The 20,675-nt window shown below is 47.5% G+C and overlaps 3 protein-coding genes across 3 annotated transcripts; all 3 read left to right on the forward strand.

Moving 5' to 3' along the window:
- The first annotated feature begins 309 nt into the window (after positions 1-309).
- On the forward strand, positions 310-1,472 carry LOC109733662 (probable aquaporin PIP2-1). Its single transcript, XM_020292886.4, has one exon. The coding sequence runs from the start codon at positions 506-508 to the stop codon at positions 1,358-1,360; it is 855 nt and encodes a 284-aa protein (XP_020148475.1). The 5' UTR covers positions 310-505; the 3' UTR covers positions 1,361-1,472.
- Positions 1,473-7,938: 6,466 nt separating this feature from the next.
- LOC109733641 (heterogeneous nuclear ribonucleoprotein Q-like) lies at positions 7,939-10,547 on the forward strand. The gene is made up of 8 exons (XM_073499088.1): positions 7,939-8,296; positions 8,472-8,561; positions 8,646-8,888; positions 9,316-9,537; positions 9,639-9,750; positions 10,073-10,161; positions 10,237-10,362; positions 10,488-10,547. The coding sequence occupies exons 1-8, from the start codon at positions 7,970-7,972 to the stop codon at positions 10,545-10,547; spliced, it is 1,269 nt and encodes a 422-aa protein (XP_073355189.1). The 5' UTR covers positions 7,939-7,969.
- A 4,751-nt stretch (positions 10,548-15,298) lies between these two features.
- Positions 15,299-16,088, forward strand: LOC120964216 (uncharacterized). Its single transcript, XM_040388624.2, has one exon. The coding sequence runs from the start codon at positions 15,390-15,392 to the stop codon at positions 16,005-16,007; it is 618 nt and encodes a 205-aa protein (XP_040244558.1). The 5' UTR covers positions 15,299-15,389; the 3' UTR covers positions 16,008-16,088.
- Positions 16,089-20,675: the final 4,587 nt, after the last annotated feature.

Raw genomic sequence — 20,675 nt, forward strand, 5'->3', positions numbered from 1 at the left:
ATGACTTTATCAATCTCAAGATGATGTGCCGGCTTAGTCTTCAAGAGCTGCTCGTAGGGATAGCGTGTACGTGCGTGCGTTCATAGGGGTGAGTGTGTGTGCCTATGTATGAGTGTCTACGTCTACTGTGTTAAAAAAAAGTTTCTGGAAAAAATGCAGCCTGTTAAACTAGCAAGGTCGAAGCAACATGGAGCCTTGGATCATAATATAAAGTTAGTAGATGCCTGAATCTGTGGCCTTTGCCCGTAAGATCGAGTCCACATTCAGTAAGACAACTGTCTGGTTGGTTGGTCACTTGAGGAGATGGTGTGCATGGGATCAGTTCATATACACTTTATTAGACCGACAAAAACCAGACGCAGCATGTGCTAACTACTCTAGCAGCTAGGGCATGCATAGCAATAGCATACCTGCAGGCTATATATACATGCAGCTCTCTAGCTAAGCTTGTCAACATCGATCGAGAAAGCAAACCATCGCCCATTCAGCGTATCAATCCATCGACATGGTGCCCAACGGTAACAATGACAACAACAACGCCGCCAAGGACTACCGTGACCCTCCCCCGGCGCCGCTCATCAACGCCGGCGAGCTGGGCAAATGGTCGCTCTGGCGCGCCGTCATTGCCGAGTTCACCGCCACGCTCCTCTTCGTCTACGTGACCGTGGCCACAGTCATCGGCCACAAGCGCCAGACCGACGCCACCGTCGGCTGCGGCGGCGCGGGAATCCTCGGCATCGCCTGGGCCTTCGGCGGCATGATCTTCGTCCTCGTCTACTGCACCGCCGGCGTCTCCGGCGGCCACATCAACCCCGCCGTCACCTTCGGCCTCCTCCTCGCCCGCAAGGTCTCCCTGGTCCGCGCGCTGCTCTACATGGTCGCCCAGTGCCTCGGCGCCATGTGCGGCGCCGGCCTCGTCAAGGCCGTGCACGGCGCCCAGTACGCGCGCCACGGCGGCGGCGCCAACGAGCTCGCGCCCGGATACTCCAAGGGCGCCGGGCTCGCCGCGGAGATCATCGGCACCTTCGTGCTCGTCTACACCGTGTTCGCCGCCACCGACCCGAAGCGCAAGGCGAGGGACTCCCACGTGCCCGTGCTGGCGCCGTTGCCCATCGGGTTCGCCGTGCTCATCGTGCACCTGGCCACCATCCCCATCACCGGCACCGGCATCAACCCGGCAAGGAGCCTCGGCCCCGCCGTGGTGTACAACAACAAGAAGGCGTGGGACGACCAGTGGATCTTCTGGGTGGGGCCCTTCATCGGCGCCGCCATCGCCATGGTGTACCACCAGTACATCATCAGGGGCGGGGCTGGCAAGGCCTTCGCCTCCTTCCGCCACAACTACATCGCTACCGCCTAATCAATTTGTTTCCACCATTCATCAGAGAGAGAATCTGCAAAATGTACATGCATGGCTTGCATTCACCGCCTCGTGTTTCTTAATTAAATCGTTCTGTAGTTTTGGTCATGCAAACGAGCATATATATATGTACGTTTGGTGTTGTAAGTTTTTCTCTTTGCAGGGTTTAATTTGGTGTTGTAAGTTTATTCAGTAATTACATTACAAACATGTATGTTGTGTATGTTGTGCTGTGTGTTTCGGGTTTAGTTAATCATCTTCCTACTAAATGCACGAGAATTGGTCGTTAATTCACTGTCACTCATTCATCACCTTCTCTTGAGCACCATACAAACTTGTTTGAAATTTCTTGAAACTGATTCTTTTGTGTGAAAAAACCCGGATCTATTGTTGCCCATGGTTGCAGCTCCGTGGTTCGCGGGTCCTAGATCGGCTCACCGGTTGCAGCACCATGCTTACCGGTCACATATCTACGCTCGTCGTCATTGTCATGGGCGCTTGCAGCAGGGCGGTCGCCCCTCTGCAGCTCCAGCCGTCAACGGTTGCAACATTCCCCATGGTGAGGTAGGGTGCGTTGTGTCACGAGGATTGTAGCTCCCTGACTCGATGGTTGTAGCTCCCTCCGGTGGTGGTTGTAGCCCCTTCCATCGGTGGCTGCAACATCTGTGGGCGGCTTTTCCAAGCGGAGGCCTAGCTCGGGACAGCTCGTGGTCCAGCTGGGATGGTGGTGTGCGCGGGCGTACGGAGAGGATGGAGCAGCGATATGCATGCGTACGGAGGTTCAGCCAAGAGCTGCAAAAGCAAGTAGACACGTGATTTGTTGGGAAAAAAAGGGTCGGTTTTGAGGATTTGCACAGCGTATTGGACATGAAAGTTGCTGGCTATACTATTAGGTTGATCTGCATTAAAGAAAGAACAAGAAAAGAGAGTCACAGGTGTTAGGTGGTGGAGTTGAGTTAATCGGAATACTTTGCTACGTACACAAGACTACAGGGACTTCTTTTGGGTTCTTTGCTTGGTAAACTGGTCAAAGATGGTGGTGTGGCAGCATTGTCGTTCAGCGGGCAGTCAAATGGAAACCGAGGATGGCGACATGTGTATAAGGCTCGGAGGAGTCCGGGGCATGTCGTGGCAAGGATCATGCATACACAAGGCGTCAAACAATGCACGGAGATGTGCGGAGGCGGACACGACGCAGGTGGAGCATGGTTGCAGTCAGATTTAGTTCGGCTGGTTTGGACTGGACAGTATGATGGATCGACATGGATGTTGGTCAAAGCAGAAGACGGCGGCAATTTCATCGACGATGACATAGGAGCGTGATGCTGATGGTGGCCAGCTTCTGGGGCGTGGAAACACGTGGTGCAGGCCTGAGGGCTTGTGCGGCTTCGACAGACTATGTTGCGGGGTTGATTCAAGACGGTGCAGATGAGAGCTTGGAGTTGACGGAGCGCGAGGGGTGGCATGTACAACCATCATGGAGTCATGTTGAAGGTGGAGCTGGAGTCTGATGGACGACTTCACTCTGTGCTAATGGAGGGGCTACGGCGTAAATGCATGGAGAGTCGAAGCCTATTTCAGCGGGATAGCGAGAAACACGTGGATCGGACTAGGGCCCAGTGGTCTGATACTCGGCATCGGTCGGTGATGATCGGTGGTTCTCTGTAGTAGGGGTTTGAGTGGTGTGGGTCCGCGGCCCTAGAGACTCGACCAGGACAGCAGAGGCTCGACGCGGTGATAGCGGCGAGGCGCGCGGTAAGCACGGGGCACAGTGACAGGCCAAGGTACTGGTGGTCAGACATGTGGTCAGATAAAGTGTGCAGGGGGTGCTGAAGCAGTGTTGACGAGTACCGGATTCAAGTTGGTGACTGGGTCTATTGGTGCCGGTTGATGGACGGGAGTTGACCATGATGAATCTGAGAAAGTGGCGGAAAGTCTGAAATTGTCAAGAGCTAAGAAAGTACACTGCCGTATATTTTGTGGTGTTCAGTGCACATGGCAAAGTTCAGATGACAAACATAGAAGGAGGCGGAGTGCTATAGCTGTGGGACATGTCAAAGACTATCGGGAAGAAGGTTGAGACCACTGCGAATTTGACTCAGGGTGACACAGATCGACGGTGAAATTCCTTCAAGTTTCAGACAAGCAGTCAAGAAAGACCGGTAACGTTGAGTTCAGGTAACTCTTATATGTGGCGTCCAATATGTGGGTTGTTCACTTTCACGCAGACAGTGGTCGGTGTGTGATGGCGTTGAACGGATTCTTCGGAAGTTGGGAGTACAAAGTAGAGTAATGAGGAACTTAATTTGCTCAAGTACTGATTGCAGGTGGAGTCACATGGAGTCTGAGAGTAGCACGGTGCTCATGGTGTATCTCAAGTCCAATGTACATGGAAGTTCGATGCACGGATGAATCCAAGGTGGTGGAGAATATTCGCCAAGATGGATTTTGTTAGAGTTGTGTCGAATATTATTGTACAAGTTTGGTTACAGTTGGACTTGGAGTCGTACAATGTGTAGACAGGATATGGAGTCGTGTCCAAGTAAGACACTTGTATCCTAGGCCTCTCATATATAGCGAGGGTAGAACACGATGTAACCTATGCCAACATAATAGCAAAGGCACGCGGGGGAGCCGACGGCGTGTGCCGGCGCCCGGACGGCCGGGGTGCGGTATTGTGACGGTGTCATGGGAGGAGCGCCTGTAGTCAGCCCCTGGGGATGTAGTCATATCGGTGAACCTCGTTAACAAATCTTGATGTTGTGCTCGTGTGATTGCTCGATCCTCGGTAGATTGACGGTGCGCCTCAGATTTATTCTAACAAGGTCTTGTTACGCAATCCGGATCCGCTATCACCAGCGTTTCGGATCCACCTGTGTCATCAGGCCCAGCCGGAGAGCAACACCGACTTATGAGAGGCCTTGGGCCCTCTCTTAAAAGACTAGCCTGTTAGGAGGGGACACCCCATCCTTATAAATCATGTTATGTCTCCTTCCACAACCGATGTGGGACTAAACTCAACAAATTTGTTTCGGCATAGCGGCATTTGAATTTTTGTTTCAAAGTTCTAAATTTATGCTTTTTGGTGGAAAACATAATAAGACATATATAAATGAAAAGGTCCCTCGTGAAAGAAAAAGTTGTACATGGAGAGGGTGCTTGGATACGTTTTAGTCACATGACTAAAAGTAGTGGGACTAAAACTTGCTAGCCTCACCCATGCTTGGATCCAAATATTAAAGAGACTAAAATCAAGTTAATGAGCATTTATTATCCTCCAAACCCTCCAATCCAGAACTCGCATGTGTTAAAGGAGAGGAGTTAAATGAGGAGAGAGAGGACTAATCCACATTTTAGTAGGGGTATTCCTGACTAAAAAAATTTAGTCTCAAGACTAGTTTTAGCCCCTCTTTAGTCAGGGGTGCTTGGAACTTTAGCCTTTTAAAGAGACTATTTTTAGTCAAACATAAAGGCCCCCCCCTTTAGTACCGGTTCGGCACGAACCGCCACTAAAGGCCCACCACGTGGCGTGAGCTCGCGCTGTGGTATGGGGGACCTTTAGTACCAGTTGGTGTTACCAACCGGTACTAAAGGTTTTTTTTGAAAAAAATTTCTGTTGGAAAAAAATTTGATTTTTTTTTTATTTTCAAATTTCTGAATTATTTGATGATTTAGTCTCTAATCACCCCTCTTAACTACTCAAGTGTGGATCACTCATTCCAAATCCTCTAACTTCCCGGCCGGTCACCCATCCTCTCACTCCCCTAGCCTGAGCACACTTAACTTCGGAGTTCTATTCCCTCTACTTTCCAAGTCTGCACTTGTTGTTTTCCTGACAATAGTAAGATGTCAATCCTATTAACCCTCAGGAATTTAGCTTGAGCATGAAGTCACACATTTCACTGTTTGAGTTTGAAACTATTGTTTTAAAAAACAATAATTATTTAGTAACACTAATATTTCTTGAATAATTAGTTTGACCACAGTTTGACCAGATTTGACCAAAATTGAAAAAAACTGAAATAATTATTTAGTAACACTAATATTCTAGAATAATTAGTTTGACCACAGTTTGACCAAATTTGACCAAGTTTGAATTTTTTTCCATTTTTTTCCACTCTAGATCTTAAAAGCCCCGTAACTTTTTTTCTGTTAGGTTTTTGAGGATTTTGAAAATGTTTAACGGGGTTCCCCCAATTAAATTTGGGTGTAACTTTTCGAGTTGATGATTTTTCATATAAAAAACTTTTTAATCCGAGTTCATATGCAAAAGTTATGCCCATTTTACAAATTCCAGAGAGATTTTGCAAATAAAGTCGAAATTCATATTTGTAAATTTTCCCAACAACTAGACCACATATCACATGGGAAACTTATTTTATTTTATTTTTTTGATATTTCCATCATTTTCTTTTGTTTTTTCTAAAACTGAAAAGGCGGTCCACACCGGGGGGGGGGGGGGGTAGAGTTTGAAAATTGCCCTATAGTCCCGGTTTGTGCCTCCAACCGGGACTATAGGTCAGACCCCTTTAGTCCCGGTTCATGGCACGAACCGGTACTAAAGGTGATCGTGGGGCCCCGGCCTGATGCCAGCCTACCACCACCCCTTTAGTATCGGTTCGTGGCACGAACCGGTACTAAAGGTTCAACACGAACCGGCATTAATGCATAGCCGTTCGAACCGGCACTAATGCACACATTAGTGCCCGCTCAAAAGCAAACAGGCACTAATATGCTTGACATTTGACCCTTTTTCTACTAGTGGTTGATTAGGCTTGCCACATAAGCCTCGTTCGTTTGGGCTTGAGTAAATAATTAATTACTCAGCGAAGAGAAAGCATCACGGCGGCGGCTGCATTTATTCTCTCAACAGCCTAAGCGTCGCCGCCGGTATATTTATTCTGAAGAGTCAAGAGAAAACCCTAGACGAGCGGGCCATCCATCGGGCAGGGCAGTCGCCGGCAAGACGGCGCGGCAGGCCGGTCAAGTAGATGCACTGAGCGGCGACAGCAGCTGGGGAAGCACGACGCTCCTATTCCCTTTTCTTGCCTACTAGGTATGCAGTCCTGATGGATCAATTTGTTTGAGTTCAATTCCAGATCCATTTTCCCCATCTCCTTCCTGCCCATTTTTGAAGTTTGATTGTCAAATAGCAAGAGCCATGGCCAAAACCAAAGTTGGGAGCACTAGCAAAACTCTGTTTTTGGTTGTCATTTTTTTGAACTATAATAACATGTGAACTGACTGTTGGCATAATTGCATTTTAGCCAAGATTTGTATCACAGAGAGACGTGATTCAGGACCATGGTTCAGCCGAACCTATGGTCTATGCCGTATGATTTAACATCCTACTACATGTGGATTTGTGACATGCATGCCAACTGCATTTTTTAATCAACCATGCATGGATCTTCATGAATAGACATGCATGCCAACTGTATTTTTTAATCAACCATGCACGGATCCTCATGAATAGTGTTTAGAAATCAATGGTGTCGAGCATAGGTTCGGCTGAACCATGGTTTCGTATAACATTTTCGTTGTATCACACGCCTGCCACCCCCCGCATGTTGCAGGATGTCTTAGATCATTGTCATACCACAGTCTGGGGATGGGTGCCTTTCTCAAGATGAAACCGGATGTCATCTTAGATCCCACTGTCACGTCATTGTTGGTTGAGAATTTTGATTTGGATAAGAAGGTTCTCAAATTGGTGAAAACACCTACATTGACATACGGTCTCGTGTCAAGGATTTCTACAATCTGCCCAATGGTGGGACCAAACTTCAACATCCCGCGGATCCTGACCATGCAGACCTTGCTTATGCAAGGAAATCAGAGTTCAAATCCCTAGTTGGTAAAAGTAAATATGATGTTTGGAGCAGAATAACCATGGATAAGAATATGGGTCCGCAGAAATTTTGTGTCTATTTTATGAGTGGGTTCCTTAGTTCGTTTCTAGCTCCATCCACAAGTCAATATGTTGATACAAGTTTTCTGATAGATCTCGTTGACTATGAAAATATAATTAATCTGGACTGGTGTACTTTTGTTGCTGATTATCTTATTGCTGGCATAACGGCATACAAAAATGGGAAGAAAAAAAGACTTGCGGGATGCCTTCACCTTCTCCATGTAAGTTCACTTCAAAAGTTATGGTTTTGTCGATTTAGGTTTGTACCTTATATATATACCAACTCGATTACTTGTCATACTTTGACAATTAATTTTGACCCTTTTGTCCCTGTTATAAGCTCCCACTGGTTCCCTATTGTGCACAAGAACTAGTTAGCATATACTCCCTCTGTCCCATAATATAAGAGCGTTTTTTTACACTAGTGAATATTTTCCATTCGAAAAATCTTGCATTGCGTTATATTACCTATCTTATTTTATTTTCTCAGGGATATGATTGAAAAGTAGGACATAACAAGCAGGTGCCAGCGGCCGATGCAAACGAGCAAACAGTAGAGAACGAAGCCGAAGAGGTGAAAGGGTATGGAGGTGTAAATGCTGATGATGTAGCGGTAAAGGGTGATGCTACTGCACAGAATGCAAATGATAACGCAGCAAATAATCAAGACAACGTAGCTGGCGGAGGAGAAATGGATGCCGAGCAAGAGGAGAAGGATCGCGAAGAGGTGGTTTTGGAGGATCTTGCTGGTGAACGGCAGGATACAACCAAGGTCGAAGAAGAAGAGGATCATGCTAGGGTGGAGAAGGATGAGCAGATGGTTGTCAGAAATGGCCAAGAATAGGCACTTGAAAAAGGAGCTAGAGATCTTTGTGAGAGGGCTGGACCGTGAAGCTGTCGAGGAGGATATTAGAAAGGTGTTTGGACAGGTTGGTGATGTTGTGGAGATCCGTCTCTACAAGGATTGCTCGACGAACAAGAATAAGGGATTTGCATTTGTGAAGTTTGCAAGCAAAGAGCAGGTAGCTCGAGCAATTGATGTGATGAATAATCCTATGGTAATGATCCAGCTCCCTTGATATTACATACTCCCTTTAGTGATCTAAAATGTCTTATATATTTTTACAGAGGGAGTATTTAATAGAATATCATTATTTGTGGGATGTGATACATATGTAAAATTCTCTTTTTCTGCAGATAAATGGCAAACAATGTTGTATCGGTGCTAGCGAGGACAACGACACACTATTCTTGGGAAATATTTGCAATACATGGACAGAGGAAGCTGTATGTTTTTCTTAATATAAGCAATCATGAATCATGAGCCAGCAAGTAATTTACTTGATAAACTATGTACCTTCTGTTTTTCAGATTAAGAGAAGGCTGAATGAGTATGGGATACAAGGAGTTGAAAGCTTAACTCTGGTTCCTGATACTCAAAATGAGGGAAAGAACCGGGGCTTTGCATTTCTTGAGTTTTGTTGCCACGCAGATGCGATGATTGCATTTGAAAGGCTGCAGGAACCTGATGTTGTGTTTGGTCATCCCGAGAGAACTGCAAAAGTTGCTTTTGCAGAGCCGCTAAAGGAAACAGATGCAGAACTTATGTACAAGGTGCTTGAACCTACCTTTACCATCCGGCCTCTTGTATTTATAGAGAATTCCTTCATAACAAAGTTGCCTTAAATTTATATTGATAGGTTAGTGAAAGAGGTGACATGTAGAAGGATTTCACCGTACCTTCAATAATGGGTTAGCTACTTGTAGTATATCCAACAATTACAGTTTGCAATTCTGATCATGTTTAGGTACTGTACTTAGGAAGCTTGTTACTACAATTTGGATAATTTGGCACCAATCACCTATTTAGAGTTTGAATCTTAGATCAGACATTTTCTATAGTGGCGTGAAAGAACCAAAAAATATCTCCTTCAGTATCCTATTTTCACATTTAGGTTGTTCCCAATTATTTGTTCTTAGTATCCAACCATTACGCAAGCCTACAATTTGTCATGCCATGAAATACTTTTTCATGTTGTAGGCTAAGTCAGTTTTTATTGATGGACTCCCACCATATTGGGATGAAGATCATGTTAAGGACCGATTCAAAGCTTACGGTTTATTAGGTGTGGTGCTTGCTTGTGACATGTCAAGTGTCAAAAGAAATGGTTTCGGATTTCTTTACTTCTCAACCCATGAGGAAGCTCTTGCTTGTATTGAAGCCATCAACAACACCGAATTGGGTGATGATGGAAAACCGAAGGTATTTTCTAATTTGGAATATTATCATGTTTGTTTGTATATATAACTCCTTGTACCAAACAACATTCTCGCATGTCCTTGATTTTGGTGTTCTTAACTCAGGAAAAGGTACGGGTTAGACTTTCAAATCCATTACGTAAAAGTAAAGCTGTGAAAGGAGGAATGAGTGGCGGCTTTCGGATTGGACATTCTGGACCTGGTTTTAACAGACCTAGTAATTGATTGTGCTGCCTCCTCAAATTTGCTACTGCATGTGTTAGTTAAATTTTATGATTGCGCAGATAAAAGTTATATTAGGGGAGAATCAGTCCCTTGTCAGGTTTCCATGGTGGTAGGGATTTCAATAATCATGCCCTTAGTTGCGGTGGAATATATAATTCTGCATCCAATAACGACGGTTTTGAAGCTCCACCCTCTGACTTCCGAGCATGTGAGGCTCTTGTGTTTCGAGATAGACTGCCTATTGTGATTCAGTACATTAGTCTATTGTATCAACTTGTTTTACACTATTTGTTTGGGATGGGAACCTTCATCAGGGAGGCATAGTTTTGGTGGACACTTTGGTGAAAATCCATATTTCTCCGCAGAAGGTTGGCCTCGTGTTAAGAGGCCGCACTCTCAAATGGTTGGTGTTTTACTGTATTGAGTGCTAAGTAATTGCCTGTAGCCATCTCCACGGAGCTTACATTTTGTTTGACAGGAACCTGATCCTGGGTACTTTGAGCCTGGTCCTCGTTGTGTATGCCCTCGCTTTGACTATTACGAGCCTCCCTTTTATCGGGGGAACCGATTTGATCACTATGACGAGCCATCATTTTCTATAGAGGTTTGAATCCAATCTTCGATGCAGCAGAGACATGTTCCCTTTCTTGAATATATAATACTATGTCGGATGGAGCCCCTTTAATCCTTATTTTGAGATAATTTCTCATGGTATATTTTCACTTGCAGACTCTTTTGGGATGGGGAGTGCTTCTTCACGTGATTACTATGGCCCTGCCTCAGATGTAGGTGTTTTCTTTTTTTTCTTGCGGGGTCAGATGTAGGTGTTTGTCTTGTCTTTTGGTTATCCTCTATTTGTGTAATTTTCTGGCTTACATTTTTCAATCCAATTCTATGCAGCAATATGGTAGGGGCTTGTTCCGACCACACTACAGAGGCGGGCATTCTGGAGGCGGGTATTACTACTAGGTGCTACCACAGTTATCTTGGCAATTATCGTTGTTGCAGACCTTTGCAAAACAATAATTGTCCATATTAAACGATGTGTGGATTTCGTGATGATCTCATCTACTAGAAGCATGTAATGGACCACTGTATTTTAGAAGACCGTATCATGGACTGCCGGCGTTAATGTAAACTTCGGGTGATTTATGTGTTTTGTTGATTGTTACTCCCTCTATAAAGAAATATAGTGATCTAAATGCTCTTATATTTCTTTACAGAGGGAGTACCTAAACATTATTGTTCCTGATGTAGAATGCAATAACTAGAATTCAAGTAAGATGTGCATGATGCTGCAGTTCATCATTGGAGCTGGTAAAGTTATACTTGTCTGAATGTACGTTGGTCAGTTACATTTTAGCAGTTGACGCAAATTTGATAACTTTAGGTGGTTTTTGGTTTTCAGACATGTGTTTGCTCTGATCTGTGATGATAAAATTTTAGCAGTTGAGCAAAATTTGCTCGCCTGTAGGTTGTTCTTAGAGCATCTCCAGCCGTTGGCCCCCCAGGAGGCGCTAAAAATCGCCGCCTGGGGGCGTACCGGCGCTAAACCGCATGCTGGGGGCGTGATGCTCCGCAGTCGCCGCGCCCATGTTTTTTTTGAAAAACAAAATCCGGCCCCACATTCGCACAAACAAGGCGCAAATTCAACCAAACTTCGGCGAGTTCATAACATATATAATATATTTTACAAAAGAAAAAAAACGCTACTAGACCCGCCGTCGCCCTCGCCGTTCCTCGCCGCCCGCCGCCCTTGAAGCTCTACATGCCGAGGAGCCTGTAGAACTGCGTGTAGTCGCCACCGTCGTCGTCGTCGTCATCGCCTCCTTCGCGGCCGCCGTCCCTGCTGCTCCCCTGCCCAGGGTCGCCGACGCGCGGCGGGTTGGACGGTCCGGGGGCGTCCTCGTCCTCGTCGCTGTCGAGGATCACCACGCCATTCTCGTCCTCGCGCCCACGCTGGCAGGCGGCTATCTCCTGCAGGGCTCGGCGTTACCCGACCATCTCGTCGCGGAGGTAGTCGTCCCGCGCCCACTTTAGGGCGTCCTCGTCGGAGAAGCCGCGCTGGACTATGGCCTCGTACTCCGCGGGGAGGCCGGGCTCCACCTTCGGCCTGACGAGCCGGGAAGAGGTGGGGGAGGACTCAGCGATGCGGATGCCGAAGCTGCGGGTGCGCTGGCTGATCGACGCGTCCTGGGGCTCCGGCTTGACGGTGAGGAGGGAGGGAGAGTCGGACGAGCGGCCGGACGAGGAGGAGGACGCCTGGTCCATGCGTCTCGGCGTCCACGAGCTCCCACGCCGGCGGGAGAAGGAGGGGGGAGCAGGGTACTCCAGCCTGGGCGTGTTGCCGCCCTCGATGTACTCGAGGACGGCCTCCAGCGTGCGGCCGGGCACGCCCACCATCGGCGGCGGCCGTCGGCGTTGAGCCTCCCGGAGGGCACGACGCCGTTGGTGGCCTCGAGCTGCTCGGCATGGCGGCGACAGAAGTACGGCTCCCACAGCGTGCTGTCGAGGGTGTACCTCAGCCCTTCAGGCGGCGAGACGCACGGATACGGGCGATCTCCGCGCGACGCGCCGCCCCGGTGGGCGGCGGTGGCACTGGGACCCCGCCGGCGCTGATCCTCCACGCCCCGGGCACCCGCATGTCCGGCGGGACCAGGTACTCGGCCTCATACAGAAGCCGGGCTTCGTCCTCGTGAAGGTGGCGGCGGCCGAAGCCGTCCGCCGCCGCGCCATCGCCTGAAAAGCGCTCGGCCATTGGGTGAACTGGAAACGGCGAGAAGAGAGGGAGGAACGGGGGCGTCGGCGGTGGAGAGTCTGTGCGTCATCGGTGCGGGAGGGGCAGCTTATATAGGCGGCGCTCGCGTGGCCGCCGTATGTACGCGTGGCGGGCGAGGGACGCGCGTCGCCCGTCTTCATTGTGCCGCCCGTGAGGCATCAATGGAGGAGGCTGACCGGCGCGACAGCGCGCGATAGCTTTGGCATTGACTCCGCCGCGGGAACCGAGGCGATGAGGACGACGAAGCGACGAGAAGAGCCGAGTCGCTGCCAAGGAGGGCCCGCCAATTTTCGCGCCAAAAATGATTCGGCCGGCGCCCCCAGCGCGCCGGGTTCGGCCTGGATTCGCCGGCGCCAATTTCGGCCCGAGCCAGCGAAAAAGGGCCTTTGGGGACGTGACTGGGTCGATTTTTCGGCGCCGGCGGCCGAAAAATCGCCTGAGGGGCCTTGTTGAGGGCGCCGCTGGAGATGCTCTTACACCCCTAGCTAGCAACGTACATAGTGTACCCGAGGAAAGTATTTCGTAGTGTGGGCCAACTTGAAGATTTGAAACACACTCGTAACCTTTGTTGAAAAAGGTTCTTTTGTGATAGGGATTTCATAGTGCTTCCATCCATCCTATTAACAGCAAACTGATGGATTCCTCTAAAATCTAAGTGAACACAAACGAATAAGATCTATATCGTACAAATCAAAACGTAAGAAAGAAATAGCAGCAAAATTAGTGCAAAAATTAATATTAATAGACCACCTGCAGGAAAGGAACAAGACTTCGGGATTAACTGATTGATCAGCAATTGGGGTTGACCCTTCTACAGTTGCTCCTGATCTGGCCGTTGCCGCCGGTGAGCAAATAATGTTCACGAATTTTAAAAATATTCTTGAATTCTAAACAATGTTCACGAATTTGAAAAAAGCCCCACACATTTGGAAGATTTCACATACTGTAAAAATGTTCATGAACTTTAAATTTAGAAATACTCATGAATTAAAAAGTGCTAATTAATTTTTAAAAATGTTCATGGATTTAAATAATTCAACATTTTTAATAATTCAGGAATTTTATTAAACATTCATGAATTAAAATGTGGAGACAAACTAAAAGGGAAGAAATAAAAATGAAACAAAAAAGAAAAATAAAAATATTAGAAACAGTAGTGTAGCACAAAAAATAAACAAAAACTAAACAACAAGCAATGCCTTCCCAAAACCGGAAAAACCGGTTGGTCCATTTTGGCCAGGTGTGCATTTCTTTCAACCAGCAACACACACCCATACAAGCGGGCCGATAGCCACACTCATAGCCAACAATGCACCAGACGGCTCTAAATATAGAAAGCTTATTCATTATTAAAAATGTGAAAATGTAATTGAAAATAATAATAATAATAATAATAATAATAATAATAATAATAATCAAACAAGCAAAGAAAAAACTATATATATATATATATATATATATATATATATATATATATATATATATATATATATATATATATATATATATATATATAAGCATAACAATAGAAATAAAGAAAAACATAAGCCAAACTATACCTTCTCAAAACCGGGAAAACAGCAGCCCATTACGGTTAGGTTTGTGTTACTCTCAACCAGCGACACACACCCTTACAGGAGGGGTCCACAGCGACCCTATAGCTAGTCACCGACGCACCAATACACTCCAAATCTTGGGAGCTTAGTATCTGGAAGTTAGATGTGTATTACTACAAGAAGATCTAAAATGAGCATATGTGTATTTATGGAACATAGATTGATACAATGACATCCAAAATGAGCACCAATATACCCTTGTGTATTCTACGGACAATCATCATTTGGATATAAATGATCAAGCTATGTCACATTAATGAATCTGGATGAGATCCATGTTAGATGTTAGATGTTGTGTTGCATTAATGAATCTATGGATGATATCCATCTTGGATATCCATGATCAAGTTGTGTTGCATTAATGAGTCTATGGATGTTATATATGTTACTATGTGAAGATCTAAAATAAGTATATGTGTATTTGTGGAACACAGTGAGCATTAATACGATGAGATCCAAAATGAGCACTCATATATCCTTGTGCATTCTACGGTCACTCATCATCTGGATATCCATTATCAAGCTATATTTCATTAAGAGCAGTGCTATACACACAATAGTGTGCAGACGATGTGTGCACGACAATGCAACCAGCTCCGTCCATTGCATGGCAACAGTAGGCAGCAGGCCGCTAGATGCTTATCGTGCAGTGGTCGTGCACATATTTGTCGTCTGCAAAGTAGTTCCGTTTCATTAGTGAATCTATGGATGAGATCCATATTAGATATCCATCTTCAAGTTATGTTGCATTAATGAGTCTATGGATGTTAGATGTGTTACTATGAGAAGATCTAAAATGAGCATTTGTGTATTTGTGGAACATAGAGAGCATTAATCTGATGAGATACAAAATGAGCACCAGTATATCCTTGTGCATTCTACGGACACTCATCATTTGGATATTCATGATCAAGCTATGTTACATTAAAGAATCTATGGAAGCAACATGTGTATTAATAAAAGTAAAATCTGAAATGTGCATCAATTGTATTTATGAATATAAAGGGCATTATTAGCCGGAGGTGCAAAATGTGCACAGACTGGACACTAATTAATATGTGTATCCATGATCAAGCGGGATACTTCATTTATGAATTCTCACTGCACGCACTATAAATAAAACTCAACCTCACGAACACCTCCATCCATCTCTACAATACACACCCTTCTCTATCCATTTCACTCTATCTCCCTCTGCTTAAGGACAGTTCAAGGCTTGTATCTAGCCTTCTAGCAATGGCAATAATGCCGCCGACCTCCATCTTCTTCTCCGTGATCGTCTTCATGCTCCTTTCCAATGCCATTACTACTCAAGCCGGTGGCTCTGGCGGTGGCAAACCTAAGGCAACAAGCCTCGTAGTGGAAGCGTGCAAGAACGCTTCGGGCGAGACCCAAGCCCCCAATGTCACAAAGGAATTCTGTTTGTCGACCCTCCAGTCGGACAAGCGGAGCGCCGAGGCTAAAGACCTCCCTGGCTTGGTGCTCGTCTCCATCGACATCCTTAAGGGCCGTGTCACTGATGCTAGTGTCACGGTCAAGAAAATGCTACGAAACGCCAAAAAAGGCACAGTGGCGATGTACGCTCTCAGTATTTGTGAGCTGCAATATGAGAACGTGGTGAGCACGCTCAACATCTGCCAAGCCATGATTAAGGATCACCAAGGTGACAAGGGCATCCTGCACTCCTTGCGTCTGCCCCACTGTGTGGATATCGCCGGCGACACTTCCAACGAGTGCCAAACTGATCTTGAAGATGTGCCAGGGACGGAGGCGCTGCAAACTGATAACGAGAGGCTGCGCATTCTGTTCAACCTCAACGCCGCCTTGGTTGTACCATATGATGTCCGTGATTAGAATAGTATAATGTTTGTTTTTTATCTGCGAGAAAGGATAATAAATTTGAAATAATAATCATAACGTTTGCTGTGGCATAAATTTGACTCATTTTTGTCTTATGGTATATACCCATGGATGGTTATGATCATCCACACAACATTAATCACGGACAGAAATGAGTAAGCCAGAATGTTAGTACTATTTGGATAAAGAATATATACCTCTAGCACGTCTACACAATATATATCTGCTATCTTTGAATATGATGAAGATAAAAGGAACTTGACGTGTAGAGCAAGGCGGGCATTGGCCATCCCATGTCTCGATCGCCTCCAGAAAGCTGGCACGGCACGTTTGGTGGCTATGCTAACCTTATGCTTTGTGTTGGCTTTGTTTTTTCCTTTGCTAGCTAATGCGTTAGCATGCACACTGTAACTGGCCGGCATTCTTTGTCCTCCTTCTAATCAATCCAAATACGCGGCTCTCCTGTAAATCTCGAGTGCATGGATCCTTGCTACAGCGTCAAGGAGATATGAGTTGGTCGCGCTGCTGAACCCCTCCTCTTTTTGGATGATTTGTAGCTGTATTGGGATTTCAGCCGAGGATTTGTTATTTGTGATGTTGGATGTTTTCCCATGTTTGTGCAGGATTGGATACATCATGATCACTGATGTCAAGAAGGGTTCATCGTCCTAATGAAGCTGAGTAAGATCGACTGCCTCTTTGGTGCTTCTGCAATTGGGAATTGTGTTACTTGTGACTTGAGTGGCTTTGGAGAACAGAGCTTACTTGCACTTCCTGGAATATAATCATCATTTGTGATTTTGCTATGTATTCACTAGTAGAAAACAGACTTCACGTTCGGATCATTAGTCCCGGTTTGGATTCGGCCCAGGACTAATGTGACTAGTCCCGGTTTCAACGGCTAGGAGCGTGTCCCGGTTTGTGTTACAAACCGGTACTAAATGGGCTCTTGGGGGCCCAGCCTGACGCCCCTTTAGTCCGAGTTTGTATCACAAACCGGAACTAATGATGCTCGTGCCTCCGATCGCTCCTAGCCGTTGGAACCGGGACTAATGATGCCCGTGCCCTAGACCGCTCTTTCATAAACCTTTCGTCCAGCCCAAGCCCATTCTCTCTGTTTTCCCCTTTCTCTCCTCTGTTCTTCCACTTGCTCGAGCTCTTCCTCCATTTTTGCCAAGATTTGTCAAAATTTGAAGACAGCCCATCTATCCAAGTGTTCACAAAGGTTAGCAACTTTGTCCTTTCATATCTCATTGCTAGATTAGCTCATGCAATGCTCTATAAGTATAGTGATTTGTGGGTTTTAGTTTGGGAGTTTGTTTGATTTATATGCAATTTGAGCAAAAGTTAACTTCTTAGTTTGCATGTGTGTAGTTGTGGTTTCTGGGTATCAAGAGGGAATGTGTCCGGTTTGTGCAGGAAGTGCGGGGCATGTTGCTCCGGTGGCCTCGAAACTTCTTGTGCTCCCAAAGGAGGCCATCGCATGGCACGTGCCACGCCCCCCGCATTTTCCAGGCACGTGTGCAATGTTTGAGAAATTTATTGCTCTGCTAGGGTTTCATCGCCGGAAATTCCAGATCTGCAAGGCACCACATGAAATTATGCCCGGAAGCGGCATGGGAAATCCTGTGTGATGTCATAGGAAAATAAAGACCGAGCACCTATCTGATGGCCCTCGCCCGGTTCTACAGACCAAGCACCCATCCGGTGGCCCCTACAGTCTAGGGCGTTGACCGGCACCGAGAGGGGGTAGGCCACGGTGAACAACTGCTTCTTCGTGTTACGACAGGTGTTGGGGATATTACCACTGGACGTAAACCGGCCAGGAGAGGCCGGGTTAACCCCATGCGTAGTTCGTCTGTATTTGAAGTCCATGAAGACAGATGGTGACGCTTTATGAAGGCCCAGGGCCCAAAGCCGGTTTAAGGCCTGTAGACATAAACCGGCATTGATATGTAAACTTGTGTTGTAAGATAGAAGTAGCGGAGACCGAGCCGGACACGATTATGAGCCGGCCTCGGGATTCTGTAAACCGATGGGCGTCAACCCATGTATATAAGGGGACGACCCGGCGGTGGTTCAAGGACAACAGACAACAACTCGAGACTCAGGCAAAGCGTATTCGCTCCCTGGTCATCGAAACCCCAGCAATTCCATCACAACTAGACGTAGGCTTTTACCTTCATCGTAAGGGGCCGAACTAGTATAAAACTCTCTTGCGTCCCTTGTCCGCTTTAACCCCTTTAAGTTAACCCGTAGCGATGCCTCCACGACTAAGTCCTTTCTCTAGGACATCTGCCGTGACAAAACCACGACAGTTGGCGCCCACCGTGGGGCTATCGCACGATGGTTTCAAGTTCTTGGAGGGCAACTTCGAAGAACTCAAGGGTTACGCTGTGGGCCGGATGACCAAGAGTCGTCGCGGCAAGCTCTACATCGACGATGCAGGCTGGGGCCCCGAGGCCGGCTCAATCGAGTACGGGTACCGGGACCCCTTTGGTGGCATACACGTTTTCATTGGCAAGATCGGCGAACAGGGCCCTGAGCCGGACATCTGCACCGACCTCGTCGAAACGGCTCAGCGTGCGAGATCTGCCCGGGTCAAGCCTGTCATGAAGCGTGCCTTCGTGGGAGTTATCCATGGAGGGGAATCTGAGGATAGATCGGAATCTGGTGGTGAGACCGTCGTTTATTCCGGCGACGAGTCATCGACCGGAGAGACCGAGTCATTATATCACTTACAAGATGGCCGGATTGGGGGCTGTTCCGATGGCGACAGTATTCCGGACCCCTTTGATCTGCCAAACCGGGTTGCGATCTTCATGGCCGGTACGCAACCGGCGCTCCACTCTTCGACCGCAGTGGCGATGATTTCCGGATCGGCAGCGGCAACAGCGGCCGGGGCAGGAGGCCCTGTGCGACCGCCAGCTCAGGTTCTATCTGATTTGTTTGACGCGTTGGCAACGCTGATGGCGGAGATTAACCCGGCGGATCAGGATGCGCACAATGCGGAAATCACGAAAGTGAAAGATCAGATCACCCAGGCCAAAGCCGACTTAGCAGCTGAGGAGACCAGGATAGCCGCGGAGCGGGCCGCTTTGGATGCACAAGCTTACTGGATTATGCTGGATCAGAGTGCGTCGAACGAAGTCCTGAAAAGGAGGCACCGATCTCGCCTGCCGCCGGTTTATGACGCTAGAAATCTCTTTAACACCCCAGGAGCAGGGACCAGTAATCCGCCGGTGGTAAACCGGGCGGAGGCACCTGGAGCAGGAGCGCCGGTTCAGCCACATTTGGTGGATCCGCCTCGTCAGAATAACATTGTAGCACCGCATGTCCCCACGCCATCGGGTCATTATTCTAACCCGATGGACAACATTGCCGCTGCCGCTTCACGGCTGGCGGCCATCCCGATCGAAGGCGATTCTCCGGCGGCGGTCGAGACGCGTCGGGTTAAGGAGCTTCTTCAGACAGCCTTGGTTCAACAGGAGGCTTATTCATATAGTCGCGATCGGATTCATTCCACTCCCCATCCAAGCCAGAGTTACAGCAGGCGTATGGATGAACCGGCAGTGTCAAGCAATGCACGGAACCGTGATCCGCCCCGTGGCAATAACCCGGCGGGTGGTGCTGGTGATGCTCAGGAGGTGGTGGACCGGGCTCGGGCATGCAGAGAGGCCGAGTTAGCGGCGCAGCATGAAGCCCGTCCGCTTACTCCGGTTCGTCCAACCACATCGGTGGAACCAGGAGTTACCTCTACTTCTATGGGAGTGCCGTGTCTCGTCCCGGCGTTACGCAATGTGCGCCTGCCCAAGGATTTCAAGGGCCCGCGCAAGGTGCCGAATTACACCGCCGATTTATCCCCTGAAACATGGGTCGAAAGCTATGAGATGGCCATGGAGATGCTGGATGTGGATGATGCGGCATGTGCGAAATACTTCAGCATGATGCTAGAAGGGACAGCCCGCACTTGGTTAAAAAGCTTACTGGCTAATTCTATCAGGTCATGGGCCAAGTTGAGAGCCCGGTTTATTCAGAATTTCAAGGATACATGCAAGAATCCCGTGTCAATTGTGGACTTAGCTGCCTGTGTCCAGGAGGAAGGAGAGTCAACAACCCATTGGGTGCGCCGGGTTTCGGAGATTGTGCATTCATCGGACCGTATCAACGCTGACACCGTAGTTTTAACATTGGAAGGCAATTGCCGGTTTGAACCCCTGAAGTTGAAGTTGGGACGGCTCAAACGTCATTGTAATGACATGGAAACCCTCATGGCTGCACTGGTGAAGTATGCCAACTCTGATAGTACCAAGGATCCCGAGTCTGACGATGATAAGACAGGGAAGGGAAAAAAGAGCGGTAACGCCAAGGGGCAGCACCACAACCCGGCGGGTCATGGAAACGGCGGCAAGCGTAAGGCGGACCACGGTTTAGACTTTGTGGCTAATACTAATGCACATGACAAGGGCCAGCGGCGTAAGGGTAAACCGCCCCAGCGCGGTGGAAGGCCAAGTCCTAATCCGGACCGTTTGTCTTATCTGTTGAACCAGCCTTGTCCAAAGCATGGGACGAAGGAGGAACCGTCCACGCACCTCTGGAAAGATTGCTACATCATGCAAGAGTTCAAAAATTCTGATTCTTTCCGGTATGATCATGGACCAG

This window comes from Aegilops tauschii, chromosome 5 (assembly GCF_002575655.3).
Source record: "Aegilops tauschii subsp. strangulata cultivar AL8/78 chromosome 5, Aet v6.0, whole genome shotgun sequence".
In the NCBI taxonomy this organism is placed as follows: domain Eukaryota; kingdom Viridiplantae; phylum Streptophyta; class Magnoliopsida; order Poales; family Poaceae; genus Aegilops; species Aegilops tauschii.

Bases quoted from the DNA above. Each gene is read 5' to 3' on its own strand.
- LOC109733662 (XM_020292886.4), top strand. From the start codon at position 506: ATGGTGCCCAACGGTAACAATGACAACAACAACGCCGCCAAGGACTAC.
- LOC109733641 (XM_073499088.1), top strand. From the start codon at position 7,970: ATGCCGAGCAAGAGGAGAAGGATCGCGAAGAGGTGGTTTTGGAGGATC. The intron at 8,562-8,645 runs GTATGTTTTTCT...TCTGTTTTTCAG, and splicing joins ATACATGGACAGAGGAAGCT to ATTAAGAGAAGGCTGAATGA. The intron at 8,889-9,315 runs GTGCTTGAACCT...TTCATGTTGTAG, and splicing joins ATGCAGAACTTATGTACAAG to GCTAAGTCAGTTTTTATTGA.
- LOC120964216 (XM_040388624.2), top strand. From the start codon at position 15,390: ATGGCAATAATGCCGCCGACCTCCATCTTCTTCTCCGTGATCGTCTTC.